Here is a 20,507-nt window from a genome sequence, read left to right on the forward strand (position 1 = left end):
TTCAAGTTGTCCATAAAAATACCATTCTTGTTACAAATTGTTAGTGGAACTTAAGGAGAAATGACTTATGCTCACTGCGGGTCAGCATGATTCTGAAAGGTGACTTATTTACAAGGCCAGAGCAAAACATTGTCTTGCTTACTAATAAATGTCTAGAGTTCTGGCAAATGATCTTGAACAGGAAAGGGAGAGGTATGAAAACCTTAATTTTTAAATAGCAAAGTTCTTGTCTGGTTATTGTCGGTGACTCGCAGACATTCTAGAGGGAATCTCAATCAGATCAACACAAGGAACAAAGCAATGAGCACTGGAACAGCCAGGAGCCTGAGAAAATGGGAATACAAGCAAGGTTTCTGAATACCACCGACGTCACGGGTCTTCATAGGCTTCAGTGACCGGTCCCACTGGGTTAGGATGGCGTTCCTGGCTCCTGACCACTTCCCTGGGCCTACCAGCCGGAACTGGTAGGGGCTGCAAGGGCCAAAGAACACTTCTATGGCCAACCTGGGGTCCTTGAGAAACAGCCATAGGATATTGGGCTTTGCTCCGATGAAGGAGGCCAATTCATCCATATAAACAATGTAATCTGTCTGAATGGTGGTGCTGTTGCCAAACCTAGAGATGGGAGAGGAGAGACAGTCTATGAGAACCAGGATTTGTAGGAACAAGAACAGGGAAAGCAACTCATGTCTTCCTATCAGGGGCAATAGTTGTTATTCTCTTGTGTTATTGAAGAGACTATTTCATATCTCACTTGGAAATTCCCCAATATTACAGAGCAGTGGAGAACATTTTTTGCCCCTGTCAGCAAATGGATAATTTTCTCTTGCTCAAGTGAAGTATTCGTTCAAGGTCCTTGAGTTGATTAGTGACAGATGGAGCCCAGGTTTTTAGGTTCCTTCTCCTGCTGAGTAGTCATTTTAGTTGAAAGCTTCTACTTGGAGTATTATCTACTTCGTGAAAGGTTTCTGGGCTAGAGACTAGAATTCTGCTTTGATATATTTCCCCAAATACTTTGGGTTCATCTCGTTTGCAGTCCTTTCTGAGAGGTACTGCAGAAAACAGGAATAAGGATGAGGACACAGGATTTTCACTCTGCCCTTTGCACTTAGTAAGACCTAATGCAATGGCAGGTGAGAAAACCTCAGCTAATGATTCTTGGCTGTCAGAATGTGACTCATAGCTTTGGCTATGTTGATATAATTAAGGATCATTTAAGACAAAATCAATTTTGAATATTGACAAATTCTGATTGTTTTCGATGAGAATCCTAGGTCTACATTATCCTGGGTAATCTTACCATTTAAGCTTCTTCCCCATTTTCTCGTCAATATCATCCATCATGTCGTTTACAGAAGGCAAAATGCAAGTTCCTGCAAAAGAAGGAAGGGCCTGGATATTTTCTTCTCAGTGAATTGTGCATCACATTACATTTTCATCCTAAGAAGTATTTATTATTTGTGTACATGTCTCAATAGATACAGAGAGATAGAGATAGACAAGAGGAGAAGCACAGAGGTAGAGAAAGGAGACAGAGGATGAACAAAGGTCAGAGGTCAACCTCAAGTGTCCTTCTCTATAGTCCTTTAACTCAGGGTGAGGAGAAGCACAGAGGTAGAGAAAGGAGACAGAGGATGAACAAAGGTCAGAGGTCAACCTCAAGTGTCCTTCTCTATAGTCCTTTAACTCAGGGTTTGAGATAGGGTCTGTCTTTGAACATGGAACTTACCAACTAGCTAGATAAGCTGGCCAGCAAGTCTCAGGAGTCCTCCTGTGACTGCGCACTGCCACTAGAACTAGGGTTACAGGCATGCTCTGACATACCTGTGACTTTTGCATGACTGCTGGGACTCTGAACTCAGGCTGTCCTGCCTTCGTGATAAGTGCTTTACTGACTGAACCATCTCTCTGGTCTGATTTTTTTTTTCAAGATTCAAGGGAACTTTTTTCCCTAACAATTTAGTGAACCCTCAAATCTCTTGGCAGAGAAACAAGAGTTGTTAACTCAGTTGTTGGCTGAGATTATGGACTATCCAAATCCACCAAGGATACAGGGAATGACTGGCGATGAGATGCAATCTCAATTACTTTTGAATGAGATTAAAATTTATCTAAAAAAAAGGGGGAGAGGTGTTGCTCTTGCAGTTAAACAGCTCTTGTCAATATGGTCTCATTATAGCCCTTTGAATCTATCTGTCCAGGTACCAGTGAAGAGACTGGGAGCTGGAAACTGTGTTCATACAGCCACTCACTTCCGCCATTGGGCTACTTGTAACTGGTCCCTTTGTCCTGGGGTTCTGATTTTACTTTTCTAGGGCCTGGGAGTCAAATCTAGGGCAATGTGCTCATCAGCTATGTGCTCGACAATGAACTAAATCCCCAGCCCTTACCAATTGTTTAGATTCTCCCCAAGTAAGTTGGCTTCTCAATAGCCTATCTCTTGTAAGTCCATCAGTTTCCTGTCAAATGCCCACTTTGCGTTTTCACCTTCAAGGTTATTCTTACAAATTTATTATTTGCTTTCTATCTGTGTATGCACACATGTGTCATGACATGTTTGTGGCGGCCAGAGGACAACTTGTAGGGATCAGTTTTTTTCCTTCAACCCCATGGGTCCCATGTATATCCGTCTTGGCATCAAACGCCTGTGTCAACGAAGCCATTTTACCACTTTCAACCTTTGAGTTTTTCCTTATTTTCTTTTCTCAGAGCTCAAGTTACAGCTATTGTCCTGACGGAGGATTAGTGGCCTTCCTTTAGCTCCAGCCTCCCTGAGATGGAATTTGATGTCTGAGTGGCTGCTCCTGCTTTGCTGGAGCAACTTTTACTTCTGAGATCACCTCCAATCTTTGTCTGAGCAGGCACTCAGGGGGGGTCACTCCTGAGCTGGAACATACTGCTATGGGAGACAGCCTGGTGGCCTGACTGGGGTGTACGGTGGCATATTCTAAGGCTTTGACATGACAGGGTGTGCCTAAGTCCTGCAAGTCACAGTAGTACTAGAAACCTCAACTATGGCTTCGAAAGGAGCCCGCTTTGCTAAAACTCCCTTGTCATGAAGTTTTCATAGTTTAAGGTTCAATTAAACTTTGCGCAATGTACTTTGGCATCTCTGTCTTTCTTTAGTTTGGCTCTTATGATCTGTGGTTTCCCACAGCTGGGTCCTTCATTCAGACATTACTGTGGCTCTGATCCCAGCTCTGGGCTGCCTTCCTTGTCCGACCCCAAACAAGTATATCCTTTGATTTTCCCTTTGAAAATGTGAATAACATGTAGCCTCATATCTTAGGGGTTAAACCTTTCTCACACCCCGTGCTTCCTGTCTGGAATCGACAACTGCTTGTCCTTAACCAACAGAACACACTGCAGAGAAGAAAAGAGCACAGGAAAACCACCACCTTCCCAGAAAGTGCACTCTCCATGGATGTAGATATCTGAGGTTGGCTGGATACTGGCCTGGAACTCTACTTCCCTATCCCCATTTCAAGTGAAGTCATTCTAGTAAGTTTGAAATCACAATTTAATAAAGTTGTCATGCAGTTAGGACCAAGAACTCTTGGAGTTCTTGTCTAATGAGGGGACTCAGGTAATTGTCAGCTCCTAGAAAGCACAAGTAGCAAAAATCTCCTAATAATCTCTCATTATTGCATATGATAACCCAGTGACACAGATTTCAAATTGCATATAGAGTATAGCACCAATGGAATTAGAGTTACAGATCCTCAAAGCTTGATAGGTTCCTTGTAATTAGGATTATAGCTTAGACTCTGAAAAATATTCTCATTAGACTCCATCAATGAATATTTTCAGCCCACTTACCTCTTATTACTTGTGCTGCCCAGCGTGCCTGCAGGTCGGTTGTGGGGATGGCAGCACCCAGGGACTGGACAAGGCCAATCACTGCCATGGTTGGTTTCTCTAGTTGAGGAGGGAAGATGCCTTTGTACAAGGTGACCTCATTATTTCTGCTTTTGATGATGCTGTCATCCAGGAAGGGGTAGGCATAACCATAGCCTGTGGCGAAGATGACACAGTCAATGCCCTCAAACACAGTCCCATCCTCAAACACAGCGGAGGTCTCTGTGAACTCCTTCACATTAGGCTTGATGGACACAGTGCCACACAGGATGCGGGCTGGAAGCTCATCATTGAACACAGGCTCCTTCCTGAGTGTTCTGTATGGAGAGCAGAGACTGGTCATTGTAACAGTAATGTTTCCACATTGCCTTAGTCTCTATACAAGCTGTTAAAGAAGGAACAAACCATCAAAGGGCTTTCCCAAAGGTATGGAATATCACTAATGCATGAGAGGAATAAAACAGACACGAGGCATGTAAGAAGTAAGAGTTGCTTTTGGCTCATTCCTTTCATCCATTTGGCTTGTTCCAAATCTCAAAATGAACACCCATTCCCTGCTACTAGCAAAGTGTTTGTCTAGAGGAGTTCTAATGTAAGGTACCTGGCATCTAAAGTCTTCTCACTGCTTCTTATTACACATAAAAGTGTGGGGACTAAGTGCTCTTAAATTCCCTTTGCCTCTTTTTCTCTCTCCTGGAATGTCACTATCATCTATCTTAGCTCACAGAGAGATCTAAATAATAGGAAGAATGTTGTTATTTGTAGCACAGATAAAATGCTGACAACGTTAACTTCTATTCTTACTTTCCAAACTGGCCATGGTAAGATAGACTTGGGTGCGTGAAAGAAAAAAAATAGGAAAGCTACAGCAGGGTTTGTTTTCACAGAGCAGTGAGATGGGAGCCAGATGGAGGAACTGCGCAACTTGGGCCAAGGCAGGCGCTCCTGGGACCTTAGATAAGGCTAGAAGAAGGGGAAACAGCCTGAAGCCCTGGCCCTTGGAGATTCGAAAAGAGATCCTTATTTTAGGACAATAAAATCCTTATGCATGCAGATCATCCTGAACTTGAATGGCATGGAAGGAAACAGCTTTGTTATGGTATGGCTAAGATAGTTATGGGAAGAAACTTTAGGAGAATTCCTCTGGAGAAGAAACTGAGAAAGTGAGAGCAATTGGATGTTCTGGTTGGACTCAACTGCACTTCCTTCCTGCCACTTGTATTAAACTCATTAAAACGCCAGTCTCTAAGCATTCCAACCTCACTGACACTGCTTTTTCCAAGGCTGTCGGAATACAGCTGCTAAGTGCAATGGTCCATCTCTCTTATCTTGCTGAACTGTAACTGTTGGCTTAGTTGAAATACTATATATCTTCAAAGACCATCGTTTTCTCTTAGTTCCTTTCCTAAAAAACTCCTGCATCTCTGTCTCTGTGTCTGTCTGTCTGTCTGTCTCTGTGTGCCCATGTGCATGTGTGTGCATGTGTGTGTGTGTGTGTGTGTGTGTGTGTATGTGTGTGTGTGTGTGTGTGTGTGTGTGTGTGTGTCTTGCTGATGGTTCCTTTCCCACCTCACTAGTGAACGAATAGCGTATACCCCAGAACTCAGCCCTTGGTCTGTTTGCCTAATGCACCTACATTCATCCTTCAAGAGAGGGCATGAGGGTTGAGCCCCTTTTCCGTCTGTGTGTTCCACAGCCGTTCAGCATAGTTTTTCATCATTGTAGCATCTTAGTTTTGATGTGGACAAAGCTAAACCTCTCTTCGTCCCAGAGGCCTCTGGATCCCAGTAAACACCAACTCCGTTCTTTCTCCCATCAAAAGTTTTAAAGATACACTTGAAGCTCTTCTCGCTATCACGTCCTTTATCATGTCTAACGGGAATCTTTTTTTTTGGTTCTTTTTTTTTTTTTTCGGAGCTGGGGACCGAACCCAGGGCCTTGCGCTTCCTAGGCAAGCGCTCTACCACTGAGCTAAATCCCCAACCCCCTAACGGGAATCTTATGTATGAACACTGATGGTAGGTCCTACTCCTGGACACCGATCTCTGTCATATTGGTTTTCGACAAATATTTTTGAAACACAATTTTTGGTAGCTAGGATTGAAATGATGGCCACCTACATGCTGGGTATGCACTGTACCCCATTTCCGACAAAAGTGTGTGAACTGGTCTTACTGAACTTCAGTCCACACGCTGCCTCTCACTGAATGATGATGACTAGTGCAGCTAAAGTATCCCCAGTGTTGGCCCTAAGAGTCTTAGATGTTTGGCTTGTTGTTGCCTTTGGTGTAAAAGCCAGGCTCTCACAAGGTCTATAAGATGCAATACCAACTGGATATTTCCACATCTCTGGTTTCCTTTCCATGCTCACCTCTTCCCTCCAAGAAAAGAAGCTCACACTGCTTGTTGATTATGCCACCCCGACTCTGAAGGGAGGCCCTGACTGTATCCTCTATAACCCTCTTCCCTAGATAGCCTTGCAGTTCTTTCACGAATCTCTGTTAGAGATTTCCTTTAAAAGGTTCTCTTTCCTCTGAGGCCTAATTCAAGGACTTCATTGAAAACTGAACTGTACTGATGGCATTTTCCATCACCCTTTTGTCCATTGTGTTCTACCTAACACATCAACATACAGCCTTCTCCTAAGCATACTGCTGTTTACAAGTGTATTCCACTAGGGCATGATTTTCTTAGTTTCAGACACTGATGTGTCCACAAAGACTTAACTTAGGATCTGACGTAGTAAATATTTCATCGACATTAGCTTAGTTAATTAATTTGGGATTTGTATCCAATGTGGGAATCATTTCTTATGGAGCAGGCTTAAGAGAGTTGTAGCAAAAAATTAAGGAGAAAACTGGGGATGCTAGACTTGTTTGTGGCGGGTCTTGTTCAGGGAGAGCACTCTTTGAAGGGGCTGAGAAGAGAGGAAGTTATCTTGTGAGCATCAGCTTTGGCATTAAGCATGAGGCCACAGAGTAAGTGGATAAAGAACAGAAGACCTGGAATTAGATCTGGGTTTGTGCTGAAGGTTGTTTTCAGTTCCTGGATGTGGGACTTTGGTAAGACTATTAATTCTGTTATACTTCAGGGGTTTTTTTTTTCCTGAAAAGCAGGAGAACAAACAGAGCCCTCTTCATACTTGTGAGGGTACGTGTTATAATATATGTCAGAGCCTAAAGGAGAGACCAGGTAAGGCTCTGGTAATATATGAAGTTATAAAACAAGTTTTATTTTTATAGCTGCTACTGTGAGAACCGGTTGCTTTAGTATTACCTAACATTCTAGATGTACAAATCTAGTAAGGAACATGTGAGGAAATTGGTCTCAATATTTGCAGTTCTTTTTCCTTTGATACATGAGATGTGATTACTTCACGAATATTTCTGAGTTGTTTTGAGATTATAACACATATCAAGGACTGTTGATATAGAAACCAAATTGGCAGTCCCCATTACCCATTTAAAGGCATCAACCCGTAGTTTTCATGCTTGAATCTTGCGTTCATCTGCTTCATATACCACCAGTCAGAAATGGCTGTGGGTAAGTTGTTCTTGAGAAATGTTTGAAATCGTGTGATCACCACCATGTCCCAAGGGTAGCCATCATTCCAGACCCGGCTCATCACCCAAGAACCACTTCTGGAGCTTATGATGACCTGAAACAACAAAACAACAAACAAACAGACTGGAAACCCAGAAGTATAGAACCACTTGTCGAAGAGTCTCAGTTATAACTTCAACCTTAAGTCCACTATCTTTAGAGGAATTGATCAGACACACATGAGGCATCAAGTGTCTCAAGAAGTTGGGTAGGAAGCATCACCAGTGATACCTATAAAGCCATTTCAAGCCCCACTTGCTACTGAGGATGCTGAGGTGTACTAAGTATCACTTGGAGTTCCCATGCCATCCCATTCCACAGCACAGCTTCCAAGTAACAGGTTCTGTTCCGCTAAGATTGTCGGTGGAGCGCACGGGATACCGTACCTGCTGAGCCACGTGACTGAGTTCCGCAGCGATGTCACAACCTGAGTTCCCCAGGCCAATCACCAGGACTCGTTTTCCTTTCCATGTTCCTGGCTCCTTATAGTCCCTGCTGTGGAAGCATTTGCCTTTGAAACGGTTCAGACCTGAGTGAAAAGCGGGAAGCATGTGAAACAATTTGATTTCCATTAAAATAAAGCAACTTTAGTGGTCACGGAATAAGACAATTCAATGATGATCCTAATACAGTGTTTTAGTTTGACTGTTTGTAGTCTAATTAAGAAGACATTACCATGGATTGGAGGTGGCTTAAGCCCAGAGGTACAGGTACTGCCAGCTTGGTCCCTAACATAGTGGAACTGAGGAGTGTATATAAACCTGTAAGAGGTGAAGACAACTGGGGAGTGATTTGGTCATTTAGGACATCACTTACAAAAGGATGATAGGGGGGTTTAGTTACATGAGAGCGTAACTCTTTTGTTCTAAGTAAGAGCAAACCTTGGTGTTGAAGCCCGCTAGCGGCCCACCTCACATAGTAATCCTCACCTGCTGGAGCTGACCTGCTCTTTTTCCATTGCTTCATTCCGCTGTGAGTCAACTGGGGTGTGTGTGTGTGTGTGTGTGTGTGTGTGTGTGTGTGTGTGTGTGTGTGTTGCGGTGGGAGAGGGGCCTAGCGAGATTGCTAGCACTATGCTGCTCAGACTTTCTAGTGGCTGTAATTATGAGGCAAATAAACTTAGTTCCTTTACAGTGTCTTAATGCCAGGTATTCTGTTACTAGCAGCAGTAAACACACTAAAATGGGCACCTCTGGCAGGTTTATTCTTGACAGATGTGTAGGTGGCTTCCTAAGTCTCGGCCTTACCTGGAAAGGAGTCTTTTGGTAGATGGGGATATACATGGTGCCCAGAACAAATCATTACAGCATCAAAGACAGCTGTTTCCTTTTTACTGTTCTTTTCAGTGGTAACTTCCCATTTGCCAGTGGTTGAGAAATCAGGACATTTATTGATTCTGGTTACAAGTGTCTAAGGAATACAGAGAGAAAGCCTTCTTAAATATTGTAATTCTAGATTGGTCTTAATAAAATTACTCAATTAGTAAATTACCTCTTAAGGAAATTCAAAAGTCCCTTGGAAGAAATGAAAACATTAGATTATATATGTATGTATACATTAATATAGTGTGTGTATTCTTTTTTGCCTTGTTTTAAAATAATTTTTATTGTTTACTGCAAATGGTTAAGTTTATGGTCTCACAAAAGTATGGCTTTCTACGCCTTGCCCAAAAAAGTCTCATTGATATCCAGTTCTAAGTAGTTTATATTTTTTCACTAAATTTCTTTTGGACACATGATTATTTAGAAAATGGAGCCAATAAATTTACAAACCCATGGATACCTTGTATCTATTTCTTTGTTACTGAGTTGGTGCTATTTTGATCTAAGAACTGCACATGATCATGCTTTGCATATTTCTGATAGATTCCTGAGGAAAAGATAGTATTCACAAATCTACAATTATAGAAAGTTAAAGGGGCTGGGCACAGTGGCCCACAGCCTTAATTCCAGCACTCAAGAGGCAGAGGCAAAAGGATCTCTGTGTGTTCAAGACCAGTGTGGTCTACGAAGTGAGTTCCAGGATAAATAAATAAATAAACGAACAGACAAATATACAAATTATATAAATATATAAATATATAAATGTGTGAATAGAGCAGTAGTCTCAGACTTCCTCATCACAATGTCTGAAGCTACTTTTCTGATGACATCTTACCTCAAACTGTATGTATTTTAGAAGGTTCTTTTCTGTGGCAAATGAAGTGATATATTCTTGGAGCTTGCTGTTATGCATGAAGTTAGGAAAGTCATCGGGATAGGGGAAGTCTGGAAAACACATCATTTCTTTGGAAGAGTTGGTGAAGACCGATTGGTAAATGCTGGCCCTGCCCTCTTCTGTGTGGTCCTGTGAATGGCAGTTCAGATGGAAGAAAGTTGGTAAATCAGGGGATGCGTCTGGTCCATATTCAGTTCCAAGTCACTGTAGTAAGTTGAGTTGATCTTTAACCATGGATTGGCTCTGATAAGCTGATGAATAAATAATGGGTGCTGACCACAGCACTTTCTCAAGGTCATTTAGGGTATGGGAGCATATACTCAACGTGGTTTGTTTTCTAAGGGGAACTTCTCTGTTTCCTTTTAGAAAAATGCAACTAGCACTCTTATTTCTATAACATATGGTGATAGAGGTTTTCATAGTTCAACTTTACAGGATTTCATTGTGTCACCAACTAACCTGCCCCAGCCAGTACTAGTCGACTTGATTTGTAAAGACAGAGACAGGTAATTGACACTATTTATAAGACTTGCAAATGTGAGCATTTAAAAACCTAATCTTCTAAAATTAATTGTACACTTTCTGAACCTTTCTGAATTGTACCTTTTCTGAACCAAGCATATTGAATTTATGGGCATTGCCTGCCCACATTTATGCAGGTAATGGAGTTTTAACTTTTAGAAATCTAGAAAACCAACCAGTCATGGAAACAAACTTCCCAACTGCAATTCAGAATTAGACGCTACTCCTTCAGAATTTGGTTTAGTTGGCCTGGAGTTTCAAATGTCTCTCAAGTAACAGTAAATATAGAATGGTGTGTGTGTGTGTGTGTGTGTGTGTGTGTGTGTGTGTGTATGTGTGTGTGTGTGTGTGTGTGTGTGTTTAGACCAATCTCAAATGTGTGCTCCATAAGTGCCATCTACTCACTGAGAAGGCTAAGCTAGCTAGCAAGAGAGCTCCCAGAATCCTTCACTTCTGCTTCCCAGTGCTGGGACTACAAACCACTTTACTGACTGAACCATCTTCTCAGCCCAAGACATTAAACTAAGAGAAAAATACTGTAAAGACCATTAATAAAAGAGATGAAACTTGACCCTCTGAAATCTTCAAGGCACGCTTTGAGTGCTCTATAGGTCTAGATGAAATATCCATCTTTTTCAGCAGCCCTGTAAACAATAAATCAGTATGCCAGCTAGATTTGACCTTAAATTTTGTGACGAAAGATTAAACTACAGATCTCCATGGATGGTTGCAAGTGGAGAAACATGTAGACCATTAGAAAGTTCTCATTAGATTTCGTGTAACTCAAAGCTGATGGGTGCCCGGATTATGACCTTTCAGTAAACTGGGACATTACATCATACCAATCGGTATCACTAGTAAGACTGATATTTGCTTATTGTCAAGTGACAGATTAGCTGTTGTTTTTTCGTCAAAAAGAGAACGTGACCTTGAAAAGGGATCCAAGCTTTCTGTTGTTCACGTGACTCATGCACCTGGCTAGTCTGAATGACCATTTGAGCAGGTGAAGAGATTTGCAGCTTCTAACGAGTTTAGGAAGCTTGATAGAAATTATATAGCAAGGAAAGAGGAAGGGATTAAGGAAAAATTAGTTTGCATAGAACCTCTGAACTTGAAAATCACATATCTGAAATGTTTTAAGCACTAACATGGACGTGCAAGTAGAAATATGTGGCTGTAGGTGGGACAGACTCAGGGACCATTGTAAAAGAAAAGGGCAGAAAGAATATAAGGACTAGAGTATGCAGAAGGGCACTGAGGGAAGATGTCCTCTGGACCTGGCTGCTGCACACATTAACTCAGAGTAGCTGTGGTTACCTGCATAGGGCATGCCCAAGATTAAGCCAGTTAAAAATTTAAACATGGACCAGGGAGGGGCCTCCTGAGGTCTCACTCCAAGTTGAGAAAATAGTGGCTGTTAATCAGTTAACAGCTGCTGGGGGAGGAAGATCTCTCTCTCTCTCTCTCTCTCTCTCTCTCTCTCTCTCTCTCTCTCTTCTTCCTTTCTCCGTACAACCCAACCTTATTTTCCCCCTCCCTCCACCCTTCCAAGGACCCTTCCACCTGTGCACCACCCCTCTTCCCCAGATCCATGCATCCTCCATTTTCCTTCAGAAAAAACCAGGCCTCCCAAGGGGTATCAACATAAGACTGGACACAAACCCTCATAGCAAGGCTGGGTAAAGCAACTTAGCGGGAGGAAAAGTGTCACAGGAGCAGATGAAGAGTCCGAGATACACTCACTCCCACTGATAGGAGCCCCACAAAATACCAAGCTAACCACCATAACACACGCACAGAGGACTGAGCGCAGAGCCATGCAGGCTAGAATTACTTTTCTTATGGAATGTGGCTACTGGTACATTTCCCAAGCTCCAGTGGATGACTCACACCCATAAGCACATAGGCAGCACTAATTGAACTCAGTTCAGTAAAATAAACATATATATCACTTATATATGGCACAAGGTAGAAAAGGCAATGTGTCTGGGGCTGGGGAGAGGGGAATTGGAGTGAGAAATTGAAGTGGGACATCGAGATACACTAAATACATGTATACCTTTCTCAAATCATAAAAAATTAATAAAAAACAATTGTGTGTAGAAAAAAGAGCCTATAGTTATTAAACTTCTTGTAAGTCAATGCAATTTACTGATTGATTGCTGAGTGGGGCACTTCCGGGAAACAAAAACTTTAGCTAAATCTGTGTCCTGGTCAGTAGGTTACTTTCTCTGTGGGCAAGCAGTAGGGGACAGCAGTATATCAGTTTGGCCTTGGAATAAGAACCCAACAAGCACAGGGTTGTGTAGAACAAAAGTACAAAGCAGCAAGCTCTTTGAACATATAGTTTCTAACACTTGAGTAATGTTTATGTTCCTATAAAGGGTAAACAAATGTTGAGAATGTAAAATGCCGATGTTAAAAGCCAAAAGCAACAAAAATGTAAAATTAATATAATTTTATTATTAGCCTCAAGTGAGTACTTGTCTGTGGCTGCCAACTCCTAGTGGCTTGAGTGACACCTATTCTTGGCCTCATTTGTAATCTTAACCTATCTCATGTTGGTAAAAGAGTTGGAAAAGCTGAATAGCCAAATATGTTTTTCCTGTGGCTCCTGTAATGGATTGCTACGAATGTGATCAACTAAAGAAATATAATCTTTTTCTCTTCCATTTCCGTAGGCCAGCAACGGAAGCCCGGACAAGCCGTCAGCAGGATATGCTCACCCCAGAGTCTACGGGGAGAACCCACTCCTTGCCTATCTCAGTGCACAGCAGCTCTTCAGTGTCAAACGTATCTGCCTTCATTGACCGGTGGATTCTACATCCATTTTCAAGATCATTAACAAAACGTAGCACCGTTTCTCTTCTGTCTCTTGTACATCTCCCTTCCCTTCATAGGAGGGAACTCAACATGGCATTTCCAGACAGCCCACATACTCCAGGGAAATCTCTCCACTTCAAGATTTCTAATTTAGCTTTAGCCCCAAACGCTTTCCCTTACACAGTAAGCACTCTAGATCCCAGGAACTAAGGAATGACGTAATGAGCACATACATGCACATCTGATGATTGGCTCCTTAGGATAAGAAGACAAATGACATCAAGGAACTTTAAAGTGTGTCCTCTGCTGTCCTTTACTGCCCTCTTGGTAGTTTGGGGTATTGTAAGAAGAAAGTTCCATACTCAAATCTTGTAAACTGCTTTTTAAAATTTCCCTCCCCTCCCCATCCCTTCTTTGCCCTAATCTCTCCTCTCTTAGCTCCTTCTCTTGACAGGACCTCAAACTGACCTGAAACTGTGTAACTGAGAACTGTCTTGAACTTCCAGATCCTCTTGCTTCCACCCCCTGAATGTTGAGATAGATGGGTGAGCCACTATGACCAGTTTTATGGTGCCAGGAATCCAACCTAAGGCTTCTGAATATGCTCTGATTTGTACCAATTTGTAAACCCTATCAAATGACCCATGTTCCCAGATTAGCATTTTTTAAAGATTTTTTTATTATATGAGTACACCATAGCTGTCTTTAAACCAGAAGAGGGTTTCAGATCTGATTACAGATGGTTGTGAGCCACCATGTGGTTGCTGGGATTTGAACTCAGGACCTCTGGAAGAGCAGTCAGTGCTCTTAACCACTGAGCCATCTCTCCAGCCCCAGATTAGCATTTTTGATATTGTTAGTATTATTACTGTTATTTAGTACATATTTTTTCTCATTAGTAAATGGTAAACTTGTATAAATACCAAAGAAGTATTTTAAAATAAAAATACTTAAAGACCAAAAGCATTATAATGAGTAGGTTATATTTAGGAGTATATATAATAACAACCAATCAAAAAGAGAAAAAGATCAAGGAGGGGAAGATGGGGAGGGAGGAAAGAGAGGGGAAACTATGTAATTATATTTTACTCTTAAAAATAAAATAAATTAAAACAAACAAACAAAAACAATGGCTACCCAATACTTGTTAATGCATACACAATATAGAAAAAATAAATATTGTATCAGTAATGCAAAATGTGTTTGTTGGAGGAAGCAAGAATGGAGAGATTTTATGAGTGATTTACATTGTTATCAATTTAAAATACATATAAGTACTTTCTGCATATGTTAATACATCAAATGTGTTTTGTGTTCTAGACATAAATATTTTTTGTTGTATTAATCGCTACTTTAATTATACTAACTTGGAGGCTATCACATAGAAATTATATACATGGATGTATTGTGCAATGCTTAAACCAGAGCACTTAGAAATCATATGTTAACACAGAATAATTGTGAGTATTTTGAGTATTTATGATGCTTTAGTGCATAGGCACAATATGTATTGGTCGGACTAAGAAACTAGGTTTCCGTATCCCTTGTCATCACGTTGTGTTTGCAGTGCTTGGGTGAATCTCTTGTAGTTATTTGAAATGCATAATTGGTTATGATAAACTATAGTATAGGTCCTATGACTTCAATCCGCTTGTATTTGGGTGCCTGCTATCTAAACTCCTATCTTCTCCATTTCTCATCTTTCCTAGCCTTTGGTACTACTACACAGTTAGTTGCTTAAGAACACATTTTGTTTCGTTTAACGCAATGACTTCCATTTCCATCTGCTTCACTGAAAATAATGGGATATTATTCTTTTGAAGGTGGGGCACTCTTCCATTCAGCCTCTGTACCACACGGACTTCATCCGTTTGCCTGCCCTCTCCTGCACTGCTGAAGTCATATCTATCATCTTTTCCGTCTGTATTATTATCTTGAAGTGCTTTCCCCATTTTCTTCTAGTTTTGTAGTTCTAGATATTAAAGTTAGGTCTTTCATCCAATTTTGCTTTATCTTTGTGTACATATGTGTGGGAGAGATTAGGGTCAAGTTTTAATCTTCTATTTTTTAATATCCAGTTTTTTTCAGTGCCATTTACCAAAGAGGTTATCTTTCCCCCTCTATAACTAATGGAATAAAGACAAAGATATAAAAGGAACCCAATTCACAATTAGTACAAAAGTACAAAGGATCTGGGCATGGTGTATGCTTCAAATCCCAGCACTTGGGAGGCAGAGGCAGGCAAAGCTCTATGAGTTTGAGTTCAGTCTGTTCTACATAGGGAGTTTCAGGTCAGCCAGGACCAGGGCTATGTAGAGAGCCCCAGTTTCAAACAAATAAACAAATAAACAAACAAAAACAAAACAACACCTCCCGAAAAAAAAAACTAGAAAGGAATAAATTCAACTAAAGAAGTGAAAGACTTCTCCATGAAGATTGTAAACTCTGCTGAAAGATAATAAAGAAGGTGTCAGCAAATGGAGAAGCCTCTGACGTTTATAGATAGGAAGAATGAACGTTACTGTGACCACACTACCCTTGGTGTTTACAGGTTTAATGCATGTTATTATTCAATCCACCAACATGCCAATTATATTCTTCAAAGAATGAGAGGGAAAGTCCTGAAATTCCTCCAGAAGTAAAGAAGACTACAAATATACATGGTTTGAGCCAAACCAAACCAAACCAACCAAACTCAACCACAAATAAACAAACAGGAAACCAAAGTTGGAAGAGATCACATTACCTTTTTTTTTTTTTTTTTTTTTCGGAGCTGGGGACCGAACCCAGGGCCTTGCGCTTCCTAGGTAAGCGCTCTACCACTGAGCTAAATCCCCAGCCCCGAGATCACATTACCTAACTCCAAAGTATACTACAAAGTTAAAGAAACCGAAACAGCCCAGTACTGGAACAAAACCAGACACACGGACCAGTGGAACAGAATACAGAACCCGGAAATACCCATTTGTAGACGATTGATTCATGCCAAAGCTGTTTTCCAAATTCACCTCAGAAATTGAGGTTTGTGGTCTAAATTGCTAGCACGACCCTTTGCAAGCTCACACTTAAGACACTGATCATTTTTACACGACAAATGTGCATATGTTGAAGCCAGAGGTTGATATCCTAGATGCTTTCTTCACTTCCCACCTTATTGGGTGAGGTAGGATTTCTCGTGGAACATGAGCTCAGTGGCTAGACCGGCCAGCCAGATGGTAATCTGGCTTTGCCTTACCACATAGTATCATAAGTGTGCATCCAATTTTTATGTGTTGTTGTTGTTGTTGTTGTTGTTGTTGTGGCACTCAAACTCAGATCCTCATGCTTATGGGGCTAAGCACTTTGCTCACTGAGCCATCTCCCAGCCCTACCTGGCTGCTTTTAAATAAGGAAGACACATATCTGTATTACATAAACTTACCTAGTACTTGACTATGGATTTTTATCTCCAAGTGATCTTATTCATGATTTATCAGATTTTCTGCTCACTCCCAAGAACATTATTTCTGATTTGTTTCCACACTGAAGTTTGTGGGATCCAATCCAGACAGGAATCACAATCACCACTTAGGCAGGCCTGAGCACCCCACCCGTTGTACAGATGCCCAGCCCTTTCCTTGCCAAGATGCCCCGCCCCTTCCCTGCCTGTTGCACAGATGCCCCACTCACTGAAAATTTCCACAGGCCCCCAACGTCATCACTCCTCTCAAAGCACGTGGGCTCCAGTCCCTCCTCCAGACAGCTCCTGATGGCAGCCAGACCACTGACACCAGCCCCAATGACGGCCACTTTCCTCTTCATGGTGGCCTGCGGAGAGGTGCAGAAATCGCTTCCAGGGTCATTTCTGAGAACTTGTTTTGGTATTGATTTTTGGTTTAATGAGAAATTTTACTTCAGCATGCAAGAAAACATTTACAGAATAGTTCGGAACACCCGTTAGTCATCAAAGCACATTTTGTACTTTTCTGATTCTTAGCAAAAAAGCATCTGAACAAAGTCACCCAGAATCTTGAGATTTGTGATCTGAATTAAAAACACTACCTTTTACAAATTCATGTTTTAAAATTGTGTGTGTGTGTGTGTGTGTGTGTGTAAGGGGGGGCATGTTCACCCATGGACAGGAGCATGTGAAAGCAAAGTATATTATTTTAGTTTCAGTCAGCTCCCCAAATTAACAGAGTCACAACTAAGCTATGCAAATACTCATCCACAGCGCACATTCACAGCTAAATTATGCACACACACACACACACACACACACACACACATACACACACACACACACACCACCACCACCACCACCACCACCACCACCACCACACAAATGTTTATATGTGGATAAAGCAAACCAACATATATGTATAGATGTGTGATGGCCTCTCTCTGTGAGAGGGTTGGTTTCATGATCATCTGCAGATGCTCAAGTCCCTTCTATAAATGGTCTAGTACTTTTGTCTAATGCATGGAATCTTCCTGTATCCTTCCACTCGTCTCTGCATTATTTAGAATTCCTTACTTATAATTCATAATATTATCAATTCTGTCAAATTACTTCTTTTGCTCTATCACTTAAAGAATAGTATCAAAGGAGGGAAAAAAAGAAGCCTGTGTGTAGTCAATATAGATGCAGCCCTCATAGGCCTAACTACACCATTGGTTCTTTGGTGCTTGAATCTTCATAGGTAACACACACACACACACACACACACACACACACACACACACACATACACACACACATGTATACACATGTACATACATGCACATACATAAATGCATGCACAATATACATATGGCATACGTGCATGCTTATATCTATTTTACTTGACATAAGACTGGTAACGCCTATAGCTCAGTATTTCGGGAGGCCACTTTTTTTCCTTCTTGAACAAAAGTCAAATAATTGCCTTAAAGCAAATCCTTGCCACTCTTACTCATTCTCCACCTCACCCTCTTCTGAGAGAATCATGTTTCCAATCTTGTCCTATCCTTACGATTTACCACTACTTTTCTACCCTTCTTTTTAGGCAAAATTCCCTAGCTCTGCAAACAAAATACTTAGGTGTTGAGAATCACGTTGGACAATCCCCAGGAGAAAGAAAAACCTGGCGAGTTCCTGAAGGACATGATCTGTTCACTGTTGCCACACTGAATGTAGAGCCACTCAACTCCACCCTCCTGGCCCTCTTCCATGTAACTTTCTCGTTCATGCACAAGACTATCCCCCCTCATCCCTTTGTAATAGATTTTTTTAAAAAATTTTTACCTTTTATTTGTCTTCCTTTCTTCTCTGTGTCTAAACCCCTAGTCTTCTCGAAAGTCTGAAAGAGAAAATGCTGGGCACTTTGTATGTTTCTGTGTGCAGAAGTGTCATTGGAACAGGGAGGAGCTTCTCTTAAAGGGGTAATCCTTCATCCTGTAGCAAGAGAGCACAAACTCTAGCTGCAGTGACATGCTGGTCTTTGGGCCACCTCTCTGGTCATTCAGATCTGCTTTCCTATTATAGGAATTAGTAACCTCCAGTTTCACTCCTTGGTCCCTGCTTCAGTGGTGGCAGCCTTTCCAGGTTGCTAAGGTTCAGATTCTAGTTCTTTATGTGTAATCCTAAAGTTTACCTTAATTTTTTTTTATTTGTAGGCGTTTTGTGGTAGCTCATGGTGAACCTTCCAAATCCTATTGAAAATTAATCGCAATTTGAGATAGGCCAGTAACAAAGATGGTATTTCTGTTCTATAAAAAAAAATCAAAGAAAACCAATCAACCAAACAACAAAACAACAAAACAAAACAAAAGAAGCATCCTAGGCTTGCTAGTCCCAGATATAACAAGTAGGTTAGACGTGGTCATGGGGCTTTGCCCTTATTTAGAAAAACTGTATTATTCAGATGAATCGCACTGAGGGTATTGTGGGTCTCCTGCAGCTTTAAAGTTATAGTTCACAACTGTATGTTAAAGGAATTCCACAGGGAAGACTTTGGTGTCTCCTGCCAACACAATTCATCCTCCTAATGGCCCTCCAGGGGAAGAGATGTCCACTGAACTCTTGCGAGACAGGCAGGAGACTATCACGGAACTTTCATCTCTGTCTCGATCAATCTCTCTGTCTACTTACAGACATAGGTCTCGGCATCTAAAACTGTCTGGCACTTGGTTAAAGTGGGATAGGGACATGGTTGTAGCCACAGGAGAGTGAGTGTTCTACCTAAGGAGTCAAGAAGCCAGCAGAGCAAAGCTCAACTCTTCAGAAATCATTGGAGAACAAACCAGCACTTAAAAAGTATTTATCCAAAGGTGCCTTTTTTTTTTATTAACTTGAGTATTTCTTATATACATTTCGAGTGTTATTCCCTTTCCCGGTTTCCGGGCAAACATCCCCCTCCCCCCTCCCCTTCCTTATGGGTGTTCCCCTCCCAACCCTCCCCCCATTGCCGCCCTCCCCCCAACAGTCTAGTTCACTGGGGGTTCAGTCTTAGCAGGACCCAGGGCTTCCCCTTCCACTGGTGCTCTTACTAGGATATTCATTGCTACCTATGAGGTCAGAGTCCAGGGTCAGTCCATGTATAGTCTTTGGGTAGTGGCTTAGTCCCTGGAAGCTCTGGTTGCTTGGCATTGTTGTACTTTTGGGGTCTCGAGCCCCTTCAAGCTCTTCCAGTTCTTTCTCTGATTCCTTCAACGGGGGTCCTATTCTCAGTTCAGTGGTTTGCTGCTGGCATTCGCCTCTGTTTTTGCTGTATTCTGGCTGTGTCTCTCAGGAGCGATCTACATCCGGCTCCTGTCGGTCTGCACTTCTTTGCTTCATCCATCTTGTCAGAGCCTGCCCCATATGTGGCCCATACATATACAGCCATCCAATTAGACAAGATGGATGAAGCAAAGAAGTGCAGACCGACAGGAGCCGGAACATGTGGGGCAGGCTCTGAATGGGTGTTCCTTCAGTCTCTGTTTTAATCCTTGCCTCTCTCTTCCCTGCCAAGGGTATTCTTGTTCCCCTTTTAAAGAAGGAGTGAAGCATTCACATTTTGATCATCCGTCTTGAGTTTCATTTGTTCTAGGCATCTAGGGTAATTCAAGCATTTTGGCTAATAGCCACTAATCAATGAGTGCATACCATGTATGTCTTTCTGTGATTGGGTTAGCTCACTCAGGATGATATTTTCCAGTTCCAACCATTTGCCTATGAATTTCATAAAGTCGTTGTTTTTGATAGCTGAGTAATATTCCATTGTGTAGATGTACCACATTTTCTGTATCCATTCCTCTGTTGAAGGGCATCTGGGTTCTTTCCAGCTTCTGGCTATTATAAATAAGGCTGCGATGAACATAGTGGAGCAGGTGTCTTTTTTATATGTTGGGGCATCTTTTGGGTATATGCCCAAGAGAGGTATAGCTGGATCCTCAGGCAGTTCAATGTCCAATTTTCTGAGGAACCTCCAGACTGATTTCCAGAATGGTTGTACCAGTCTGCAATCCCACCAACAATGGAG

General features: G+C 41.7%; 1 protein-coding gene across 1 annotated transcript; it reads right to left on the reverse strand.

The window, feature by feature from the left end:
* Positions 1–207: 207 nt before the first annotated feature.
* Fmo3 (flavin containing dimethylaniline monoxygenase 3) lies at positions 208–18,509 on the reverse strand. The gene is given in 9 exon segments (NM_053433.2): positions 208–615; positions 1,301–1,373; positions 3,820–4,175; positions 7,317–7,516; positions 7,848–7,990; positions 8,709–8,871; positions 9,619–9,807; positions 16,693–16,830; positions 18,290–18,509. Coding segments are annotated over 8 exon segments (1,596 nt in total). The 5' UTR covers positions 16,825–16,830; positions 18,290–18,509; the 3' UTR covers positions 208–275.
* Positions 18,510–20,507: the final 1,998 nt, after the last annotated feature.

The sequence above is a fragment of the Rattus norvegicus genome, chromosome 13 (assembly GCF_021556685.1).
Source record: "Rattus norvegicus strain SHRSP/BbbUtx chromosome 13, alternate assembly SHRSP_T2T, whole genome shotgun sequence".
NCBI lineage: Eukaryota > Metazoa > Chordata > Mammalia > Rodentia > Muridae > Rattus > Rattus norvegicus.